Here is a 12254-nt window from a genome sequence, read left to right as displayed (position 1 = left end):
ACATCACTGGATTGTTTTTTCAAGAGGGTAGATAGAATTGAATCTAGCAAGGAACCAGAAGCTGTGCCGTCAACAACACCCATGAGTGCAACTGCAGCTCGCCCTCCATCTCCTATTGCTGACGATCTTTCAGCTCTACCATCTCCCAGCTCCCCTCCCTCCTCCAGTCAGTAACTCTTCTTGCCTGTTCACTCGATGCCAGCTCCTGTATGCCAGCTGTTGTACTGTACTACTGTACTTTTCAAGGTACTGTACTATAAGATTAAAAACGTTTTCTTTATTTTTGTGTTTGTTTTTTATGCATTATTTGTTTGAAAAGTATTATAAACCTATTACAGTACAGTACTGTACTGTACAGCTGATTGTGTTAGTTGGGTACCTAAGCTAACTTTGTTGGACTTACGAACAAATTGGACTTACGAATGTGCTCTCAGAATGGAACCCGTTCATATGTAGGGAACTTACCGTATACAGAAATCTGTTGCATTTCTATACGCTAACCAAGAAGCTATCAGAAAGAAAAATTAAGAAACAATTCCATTTACAATTGCAACAAAAAGAATAAAATTCCTAAGGAAAAGTCCAACTGAGGGAGTAAAAGGCCTGTACTTGGAAAATTATAAGGCACTGATAAAAGAAACTGAAGACAACAAAACAAATGGAAAGATAAACCGTCCTCAAGGATTAGAAGAATAAATATTGTTAAAATGACCATACTGCCCAAGGCAATCTCCAAATTCAATGCACTCCCTATCAAAATACCAACGGTATTTCTCATAGAACTAGTAAAAATAATTCTAAAATTTGTATGGAAACATGAAAGACCCCAAACAGCCAAAACAATCCTGAGATAAAAGAACAAAGCTGGAGTATCATGCTCTCTGGTTTCAAACTATACTACAAAGCTACAGTAATCAAAACAGTATGATACTGGCTCAAAAACAGACACATAGATCAGTGGAACACAAGAGAAAACCCAGAAATAAACCCACATTTATATGGGCAATTAGTCTCATCAAAGGAGGCAAGAATATACAATGGAAAAAGACAGCCTCTTCAATAAATGGTGTTGAGAAAACTGGACAGCTACACACAAAAGAATCAAACTAGACCACTCTCTCACACCAAGCACAAAAATAAATTTAAAATGAATTGAAGACTTATATGTAAGGCCTGAAACCATAAAACTTCTAGAAGAAAACATAAGCAGCACACTCTTTGACATGGGTCTTAGTAATTTTGAGGGGCGGGGTGTATGTCTCCTCAGGCAAGGGAAACAAAAGTAAAAATAAACAAATGGGACTACATCAAACTAAAAAGCTTTTACACAGGGAAGGAATCTATCAACAAAATGAAAGGCTACTACTTAATGGGAGAAGATACATACAATAAGGGTATAATATCCAAAATATACTGGAATTCATAGAATTCAACATCAAAAAAGCAAACAACCTAATTAAAAAGTGGGCAGAGGATCTGAATAAACATTTTTCCAAGGAAGACATACAGATGGCCAACAGACACATGAAAAGATGCTCAGCATCAGTAATCATCAGAGAAATGCAAGTCAAAATCACAATGAGAAACCGCCTCACATCTGTCAGAATGGCTATTATCAAAAAGACAATAAATTGATGAGGATGTGGAGACAAGGGAACGCTTATGTACTGTTGGTGGGAATGTAAATTGGTACAGCCACTATGGAAAACAGTATGGAGATTCCTCAAAAATTAAAAATAGAACTACCGTATGACCCACAAATTCCACTCCTAGGTATTTATCTGAAGAAAAAAAAAGCAATGATTCAAAAAAATATATGCACCCCTAAGTTCATTGCAGCATTATTTACAATAGCCAAGATATAGAAGCAACCTAAGTGTCCATCAATAGATTAATGGATAAAGAAGATATGTTTTTTATATATATATATATATATATATATATATGAAACATATGAAAGAATGAAATCTTGCCATTTTCAACAACATGGATGGACCTAGTGGGTATTATGCTAAGCGAAATAATTCAGGCAGAGAAAGACAAATACTGATTTCACTTAAATGTGGAATCTAAAAAAGAAAACAGTGAACAAACATAACAAAACAGAAGCAGTTATAGATACAGAGAACAAACAAACAGGTAGTTACCAGAGGGGACAGGTGTGTGGGGAAAGAAATAGGTGAGGGAGATTAAGAGGTATAAACTTCCAGGTGCAAAATAAATGAGTCAAGGGTATGAAATGTACAGTGTGGGGAATAGAGTCAATAACAGTGTAATATCTTTGTATGGTGACAGACGATTTATCGTGGTGATCATTTTGAAATGTATAGAAATATGGAATTACTATGTTGTGTAACAGGAACTAACACAGTGTTGTAGGTCAATTATACTCCAAAAACAAATTCATAGAAAAAGAGATCAGTTTTGTGGTTACCAGAGTCAGGCATGAGGGGAGGGGCAACTGGATGAAGGCAGTCAAAAGGTAGAAATTTCCAGTTATAAGATAATAAGTACTAGTGATGTAATGTATAACATGATAAATATAATTAACACTGCTGTGTGTTATATATGAAAGCTGTTAGTACGGTAAATCCTAAGAGTTCTCATCACAAGGAAAATTTTTTTCTATTTCTTTAATTTTGTATCTATATGAGATGATGAATGTTCACTAAACACTGTGATAATCGTTTCATGACGTATGTAAGACAAATCATTATGCTGGACACCTTAAACTTGTCCAGGGCTGTATGTCAATTATATCTCAATAAAACGGGGGAAAAAAGGAAAACAGAAAAAATTTTAAAATAAAATAAAAATAACAAAACATCCCCTAAATTTCAAAGTGTGTCTTCTTTTTGTTCATTTCTACAACAGGTTGTTACTATTACTATATCTAACCTGTTTCCATTTCTCAGGTTTGGGAGGAGGTTAATGCTCAGATGGTGTTTGCTCCAGCTCGCCATTACTGACACCTGTGCAGCCTTTGCTCCCACCTTCCTCATTTACTGCTCCCTACGCTTCTTGGCTGGGTTTTCTACCATGAGCATCCTGACAAATATTTCTGTGCTTAGTAAGTCAATACTTTGGGTCTTTGACATTTTCCAAGCCTCAACTTTGACTTTGAAACTCTAACTTTGTTTGAAGTCAAAATCCTGTTTGTGTTTTCTTTCAGTTGTAGAATGGACAGGGCCCCAATTCCAAGTCATGGGAATGACCATGTCCATCTGTGCTGCTTGCATGGGACAGATCGCCCTAGGAGGAATAGCTTTTGCCATTCGAGACTGGCACACCCTTCAGCTGGTGTTTTCTGTACCATTATTTGTCTTCTTTCTTTCCTCAAGGTATAAGCTTTCTTACATCCTTTGTCTTAGAGGATCCTAGATGCAAGGTACCTGAAATTAGGATGCAAGAATTCTGGGTGGTCTTAGTCAACACTTGAGCACATGCTCTGCTAATCTGTGCCCTATGTACAGTTAAAGAAGCAGAACGGGTAGGGTTGCCAGATAATACCAAGGGCATTCGGTTAAACTTGAATTTTAGATAAAACAACAAACTTTTTGTATAGTACGCCAAATATTGTACAGAGCATAGTTACGCTAAAAATTATTCATTGTTTATATGAAATCTCTACTTACCTAAGAATTCTGTATTTTCATTTACTAACCAGATAAAATACAGTGTCTCATTAAAGTAAAGTTTCAAATAAACAGCAAATACTTTTTAGTGTATGTCCAAAATATTGCATGGGACATAGTCATACTGAAGAATTACCCATATTCACTGTTCATCTGAATTCAAATTTAACTAAACACAGTGGGTTTTCTTGTTGTTTGGGGTTTTATTTATTTATTTATTTATTTATGGCTGCCTTGGGTCTTCTTGCTGCGCGCGGGCTCTCTCCAGTTGTGGCAAGTGGGGGCTACCCCTCGCTGTGGTGCGCGGGCCTCTCATCACGGTGGCCCCTGTTGTTGCAGAGCACGGGCTCCAAGGAGCATGGGCTTCAGTAGTTGTGGTACACAGGCTCAGCAGCTGTGGCTCGTGGGCTCTAGAGCGCAGGCTCAGTAGCTGTGGCGCACGGGCTTAGTTGCTCCGCGGCATGTGGGATCCTCCCGGACCAGGGCTCGAACCTGTGTCCCCTGCATTGGCAGGCGGATTCCCAACCACTGCGCCACCAGTGAAGCCCAAACACAGCGTTTTATTTGCTAAAACTGATAATATCCCCCTGAATAATGGGGGGGAGGGCACTATGACTACAACTCTATATTCCCGGCAGTCAGTGAAGGTGTACTGCATGGAGAGGTCATCTTCACAGCTTCCTAGTTATGGTACAAAAGAACCTAAGTTTATATTTCCTGGTATAACAAAACAAGAGATAGGTATTAGATGGGAGGGGAGAGGCATTTCAGGAAAAAGCCTCTGTGAGAAAAAAATGGGAAAATGAGAGTTGATGGCACTTCTGTCCTCTTCTTTGATCAGGTGGCTGGCGGAGTCTGCTCGGTGGTTGATGATCACCAACAAACCCGAGGAGGGCTTAAAGGAACTCAGAAAAGCTGCTCACAAGAATGGAAGGAAGAATGCTGGAGACGCTCTAACCATGGAGGTGAACAGGAGAGGGAGTTGGTTATGGAATATAGGAAACACATGACCTGACATATACACTAGTCGGCGTCCATAAAGTGAATAAAGGGTGGGAACACTGGTGTGGTTTGGGATCTTCTTACCTCATTGTCCTGGTCTTCAGTAGCTGTCAACAGGGTTTGAGTGAACATTAGGATGCTCATGCCGAAAGGACTGGATGGAGATATTTTACTCAACAGAGGCAGATCACGCATATATGTGGAAGCTAGAAAAATGGTACAGTATTTATGATTGTAAAGGTTGTTATTGTTCTCACTTTGTATTAGAGAAAGTAACGGAAACTAATCCATTTCTTTCCAATTAACACTTCAATGTTTTTTTTTTTCAGGATAGTAAGGCAAGTTGAAGGGCAGCTTAGTGACCATGCAGAACAGAGCATAAGGAGGCTTATTTGTCAAGTCAATCATATATGCTTCCATTCATGGTATATTTACTGAAAGGGCATTCTGTTCTATATAGGAAATATGGTAATGACCACAATAGTCCAAATCCCTGTTTCGTGGCGTTTACATTCTACTTATTACAAGTTCCAAGAACATGACTGAGTGGAAATGCTTCAGAGAGACCTTTCTCTTTTTTTATTTTCCTCCCCAGGTATGGAAGGCAGACGCTGCTGTGTGTCATAAAGTAGACCATTCATCATGTCATGAATGTATAAATTATTTATTGAAAAATTATAATGTAGTAGGCGTGGTGCTTGCTCATGAATAGCTGTATGAGTCAGAATTCCATTTTTCACAGAGTTTTAATATTAAAAAGAGAAATTTTAACATATATTTTAAAATAATTTTTATTGTGGTCAAAATGCAGAGAATGAAATCTACAATTTTTAACTGTACAATACAGTATTGTTAACTATAAGTACAATGAGCTCTAGGACTTTTTCATCTTGCATGACTAAAACTCTGTACCCATTAAACAACAATTTCTCAATTCCCTTGTCCCCAGTCCCTGGTGACCACCATTCTACTTATTGTTCTATTATTTTAATATTTTAGATACCTCCTACAAGTGGAATCCTGCAGTATTTGTCCTTCTGTGAGAACTATTTATCCTTTTGTGACTGACTTACTTCACTTAGCAAAATTTTCTAGATTCATCTATGATATAGCATATGGTAGGATTTCCTCATCTTTATGGTTGAATAATATCCTATGGTATGAACATACTACATTTTCTTTATCCATTCATCCGTTGATGGGCATTTAGGTTGTTTCCATATGTGAATAGTGTGGCAATGAATATGAGTATGAAAATATCTCTTCAATATCCTGTGTACAATTCTCTTGGCTATATGACCATAATTGATATTGCCAGATCATATGGTATTTCTGCTGTTAACTTTTTTTGTTTGCAACGATAAGAGAATGAAAAGAATGCCAATAGAGACAAGGAGAAATCATCTGCCCTCATTTAACAGGAAAAAGAGAGTGCTAGGAGCTAGACAGCCAAAGAGAAGCAATAAAACATTTCTGCAAATAAGTTCAATTACATGTGTCATAGATTTTTAAAAAAACACTTTACTGAGGTATGATTAACATACAAAGAGCTGTACATAGTTAATGTACGCAACTTGATGTATTTGCAGATGAGTATACATCTAAATATCATCACCACAGTTTACACAATAAACATATCCATTACCTCCTAAAACTCTCTCTGCCCTTTATTCATTATTTTTTTGTGATAACACTCAACATAAGATCTACCCTCACAGCAACTTTTAAGTATACGGTACAGTATTATAACCCTAGACACTAGACTGTAAAGTAGATCCCTAGGATTGATTTATCTTGCACAACTGAAACTTTGTACTCTATGACAAATATTTCCCCATTTCTCACATCCCCCAGCACCTGGCAAACACCATTCTACTCTCTGCTTCTTCGAGTTTGACTCTTTCAGATTCCTCGTATAAGTGGTATCATGTAGTATTTGTTCTTTTGCACATGGATTATTCTACTCAGCATAATGACCTCTAGGTTAATTATGCTGTGGAAAAGGGTGGAATTTCCTTTTTATTGCTGAATAATATGCCATTTTACATATATGTGTGTATACACACACACACATATATATATATTTTCTATTCATCCATGGATGGACATTTAGGTTGTTTCCATATCTTAGCTATCGTGAATAATGATCCAGTGGACATGTGAGTGCAGCTATCTCTTCAAGATCTTGATTTTAATTCCTTTGGATATATACCCAGAAGAGGGATTACAGGATAATATACTAGTTCTATTTTTAATTTTTTGAGGAAACTCCATACTGTCTTCATAGTGGCTACACCATTTCACATTCCTAACGGCAGTGTACAAGGGTACCCTTTTCTCCACATCTTCACCAACACTAATTACTTTTTTTTATAATTGCCGTCCTAACTGGTGTGAAGTGATAACTCATAATTTTGATTTGCCTTTCCCTAACAACTAGTGGTGTTAAGCACTTTTTCATGTACCTCTTGGCCACTTGTATGCTGTCTTTGCAGAAATGTGTATTCAGTTCGTATGCCAATTTTTAAATTAAGTTATTTGGCTTTTTTACTATTGAGTTGTACGAGTTTCCTATGTATTTTGGATATTAACCCTCGATAAGACATATGGCTTGCAAATATGTTCTCCCATTCTGTAGGTGCTTTTCCATTTCGTCAGTTATTTCCTAGCTGTGTAGAAGCTTTTCAGTTTGATGTATTTAGTACGATTTGTCTATTTCTGCTCATGGCCTGTGCTTTTGGTGTCACGTCCAAAAAATTATTGCTAAGACCAATATCAACAAACTTCTCTCCTATGTTTTCTTTAGGAATTTTACAGTTTAGATCTTACATTTTAGTCTGTAATCCATTTGTGTTGATTTTGTGTATAGTGTGAGTTTCCAGTTTCATTCCTTTGCATGTGGATATCCAGTTTTCCCAGCACCATTTATTGACAATATCCTGTCCCCATTGTGAATTCTTGGCACAGCTGTCAGAAATCAATTGTCTGTATGTGCATGAGTTTATGGCTGGGCTCTCTATTCTGTTCCATTGGTCTATATGTCTGTTTCTGTACCAGTATCACACTCTTGGTTACTGTGGCTTCGTAATATATTTTGAAATCAGAATATGTGATGCTTCCAGCTTTGTTTCTGTTCAAAAATGCTTTGACTGTGGGGACCGCCTATGTTTCCATATGAATTTTAGGATTGTTTTTTCTATTTCTGTAAAGAATGCCATTGGGATTTTGACAGGGATTTATTGAATCTGCATATTGCTTTGCGTTGTATGGACATCTTAACAGTATTAATTTATTTGTTTAATCCATGAACATGATGTCTCTCAATTTTCTAGTATCTGCCTTAATTTCTTTCTTCAGGGATTATAGTTTTCAGTATACAAGTCTTTCACCTCCTTGGTTAAGTTTATCCCTAAATACTTTATTATTTTGATGCTACTGCAAACAGGATTGTTTTCTTAATTTTATTTTTAGAGAGTTTGTGTCTGGTGTATAGAAATATAACTGATTTTATATGTTACTTTTGTATCCTGCAACTTTACTGAATTCATTTATTAGTTCTAACAATTTTTTGGATATGTATTAGGGTTTTCTACAAATTAGATCATGTTGCGTTCAAACAGACAATTTTACTTCTTCCTTTCTGATTTGAATGCCTTTTATTATTTTTTTTCTTACCGAATTGCTCTGGCCAGGACTTCCAGTCCTACATTGAAGTGTGATCCTTGTCTTGTTCCAGATCTTAAGGGAAAAGCTTTCAGTTTTTCACCATAGAGTATGATGTTAGCTGTGGGCTTTACATACATGGCCTTTCATGTAAGTTCCTTCAATACCTAATTTGTTGAGAATTTTTACCATAGAAGTGCATTGAATTTTGTCAAATGTGTTTTCTGCATTTATTGAGGTAATCACACGATCTTTAGCCTTCATTCTGTTAATTTGGTGTATCGCATTGATTTGCTTATACTGAACTATCCTTACATCCCAGGAATAAAGCCCACTGGGTAATGGTGCACGATCCTTTCAATATGCTGTTGAATTTGGTTTGCTAATATCTTGATGATTTTTTCAACTATGTTCTTCCGGAATATTGGCCTGCATTTTTCTTTTCTTTTCTTTTCTTCTGGTATCTTTGTCTCACTTTGGTATCAGGATCATATTGGTCTGACAAAATGAGTTTAGAACTGTCCCTGTCTTCTATTTTTTGGAAGAGTTTAAGAGGATTGGTATTAATTAATTAATATCTAACTAATTAATCTTCAAATGTTTGGTAGAATTCACCTATGGTGTTAGGCTTTTGTTTCTGGAATTTTTTAAATTACTGCCACATACTCTTTATTAGTTATTGGCCTATTGAGGCTTTCTGTTTCTTCTTGATTCAATCTTTGTGGGTTATATGTCATATCTTTGTGTTGCAGTGATCCTTTTATCATTATAAATTACCTTCTTTGTCTCTTGTGACAGTATTTGATTAAAGTCTATTTTATGTATACAAGTTGACTATCCCTGCTCTGTTTTGGTTATCATTTGCATGGAATGTCTTTTTTTATCTGTTCACTTTATGTCTACTGTGTTTTTAAATCTAAAGTGACTGTCTTACAGATAGCATAAAATTGGATCTTTTTTTAAAAATTCATTCAGGCACCCTATATCTTCTGATGGATGAGTTAATCCATTTACATTTAAAGTAATTATTGATAGGTAAGTACTTACAATTGATAAACTGTTTCCTCTCTGTTTTATTGTTCTTTTTTCCTCTCTTCTATTGCTATCTTCCCTTGTGATTTGATTTTTTATAGTGATGTACAATACTTTGATTCTTTTCTGTTTTTATTTTGTATATCTACTGTAGGTTTTCTCTTTGTTGTTTCCATGAGACTTGCATACAACTTCTTATAGTTATAACAGTCTATTTTAAGCTGATAACAACTTAAATTCTATTATGAGCAAAAACTATACTTTTACTTTCCCTAAACACATGTTTGATGTTATTAATGCCAGAATTCACTTCTCTCAAATCATGTATCTATTAATAATTTTTGTGGTTCTAGTTATTCTTAACAGTTTTGTCTTTTAACTTTTATACTAGTGTTAAAGAAATTTACATGCCACCATTACGGTATTAGATTATTCTGTATTTGTCTTATATTTACTTTAACCATAGAGATTTTTACTTTCATATGCTTTCGTGTTGCTGTTTAGTATCTTTTTCATTTCAACTTCCTTTAGCCCTTCCTGTAAGGCACGTCTCTTAGTGACAAATTCCCTCAGTTTTTCTCTGGGAAAGTTTTTATCTTCCTCATTTTTAAAGGACATTTTTGCTGGGTGCTCCATTCTTGGTTGGCAGGTTTTTCTCTCAGTACTTTGAATATATTATTCAACTCTTTCCTTTCCTACAGAATTTCTGCTGAGAAATCCACTGATGGTCTTATAGGAGTTTTGTTGAGTGTGGTGAGTCACTTTTCTCTTGCTGCTTTCAAAATTCTCTCTTTATATTTCACTTCTGAGTATTTAGTTATAATATGTTTCCATGTAGACCTCTTTAGGGTCTACCTACTGGGAGTCCTTTGTGCTTCATGAATCTGAATATCCACCACTCTCCCCAGAGAAGGGAAGTTTTCATCCATCATTTCTTTAAATGAGTTTTCTGGTCCTTTCTCTCTCTCTTCTCCTTATGTGATTCCTATAATGTGTATATTGATTTTTTTATATTGTTCCATAAGTTCCTTAGGCTGTCTTCACTCTTTTCCATTCTGTTTTCTTTCTGTTCCTCTGACTAGGTAATTTCAAATGGTCTGTCTTTGAGTTCATAGGTCCTTTATTTTGTTTGATCAAATATGCTGTTGAAGCTCTTAATTGAATTTTTTAGTTCATTTATTATATGCTTCAGCTCCAGAATTTCTGTTTGGTTCTTTTTTATGGTTTCTGTCTCTTTGTTGAACTCCTTATATTCTTTATGTGTTGTTTTCCTTGTTTCATTTTGTTGTCTTTCTGGGTTCTCTTGCAGCTCACTAGCTTCTTTATGATTATTGTCAAATATTTGTAGGCAGTCTGTAGATCTACACCCCTTAAGAACTGGTTACCAGTGCTTTATTTTGTTCTTTTGGTGATGTCATGTTTTCCTGATTCTTTGTGATCCTTGCAGCCTTGTATTGGTGTTTGTGCGTATGAAGAAGCAGTTATTTCTTCCAGTCTTTACAGTCTGGCTTGGGCAGGGAAGCTCTTCACCAGTCCCTGGAAATTCTGGGCAGGCCACTTGGCAGAGACTACAGGTGGGCCAGTTAGCAGGGTTCAATAGTGGTCCTACTGCCTCGGTCCACATACGGCTGTGCCTTCAGCCAGGGTCTGCAGGTGGGAGGGCCCACTGCTAGCGTCCATGGAGAGGCAGAACTTGTTCTGGGGTCTGTGGACAGGCCTGGTGCCATTGTCTGTGGACAGGCTAGATGCCAGAGTCCACAGGTACTGTTGTTGGTAGTTTCATTTCAGGGTCCCTGGATGGACCTGCTGCTGGTCATGGGCCAAAGGCAGGTCTGGTGATGGGATCCACAGGCAGACATGTTGGCGTGGTGCCTGGGGTTATTACACAGATGCAGTGGCCCTGAGAGGCGCTGAGATGATAAAGTGCCATTGGCATAGTCCTTTTTTTTTTTTTTTGGTAAATATTTATTTATTTTTGGCTGTGTTGGGTCTTCATTTCTGTGGGAGGGCTTTCTCTAGTTGCGGCAAGCGGGGGCCACTCTTCATTGTGGTGCACGGGCCTCTCACTATCGCGGCCTCTCTTGTTGCAGAGCACAGGCTCCAGAGGCGCAGGCTCAGTAGTTGTGGCTCACGGGCCTAGTTGCTCCGCGGCATGTGGGATCCTCCCAGACCAGGGCTCGAACCCGTGTCCCCTGCATTGGCAGGTGGATTCTCAACCACTGCGCCACCAGGGAAGCCCCAGTATAGTCCTTTTTTTAAAGAAATTTTGAAATTTAGGTGGAGCTCTATGGCACTCTGAGACTGTGTCAATATATACCTGACTTACAGGAAATTATTTTGTGCCAACTAACATCTTGGAAGTATCTTTAGTTCCAAGCCCGCACCTAGTATTTTGTCTACCAGGTTGGCCCAATCCAAAGAATTAAAGCTTAAATCTTACAGGAAAATTATTTACCAGGTAAATAACAAAAATAAGTGTTACGATCTGGAAGAAAGAAAGGAACAATGCATTATCAGGGTAAATGGCAAATGACAACCACCTCAGTGGCAAGAAGAAGAAAGACAACATTGTACAAGGGGAACAAATGAAATTCGGTTTAGGAACTGGATTCTATGCATGAATGAGTACCCAAGATCGCCTTAATTCCATTTTTTTTAATTTTGTAAAGATTATTCAGAAATTTGTGGTCTTAGTCATGTTTAACCTCCATCTGACAGATTGCCAAACACATTCACTCCAGACAATCCTTCTTACTTAAAGCTGTTCCCCTTCATATCAATAACAATCCACTGATTAATCCAGGTTTGGCTGTCTTGGAGTCCAGTAAATGATAAACGTTTCCTCTGCCTAAATCACACCCAACTGAGGGAGAGTTAATGTGCTCAGAAAGATGACAATAAAAACTGATGTTTTTCACTACA

At 37.1% G+C, this 12254-nt stretch overlaps 1 protein-coding gene across 1 annotated transcript in view; it reads left to right on the top strand.

Annotated features, from left to right (window-relative positions):
* The window catches only part of LOC307189739 (organic anion transporter 7), a gene marked incomplete at its 5' end in the record, with an annotated part of 33249 nt that overhangs the window by 13283 nt on the left and 7712 nt on the right, over positions 1-12254 (top strand). Inside the window, 3 exons of the mRNA XM_079928157.1 lie at positions 2916-3070; positions 3173-3341; positions 4477-4600. Coding sequence (XP_079784283.1) covers positions 2916-3070; positions 3173-3341; positions 4477-4600 — 448 coding nt within the window. The remainder of the gene's footprint in view (positions 1-2915; positions 3071-3172; positions 3342-4476; positions 4601-12254) is intronic.

This window comes from Stenella coeruleoalba (genome assembly GCF_951394435.1).
Source record: "Stenella coeruleoalba genome assembly, chromosome: 8".
In the NCBI taxonomy this organism is placed as follows: Eukaryota; Metazoa; Chordata; class Mammalia; order Artiodactyla; family Delphinidae; genus Stenella; species Stenella coeruleoalba.
Note: the sequence above shows the minus strand (reverse complement) of the source record. Positions and strands in the feature narration are given on the sequence as shown.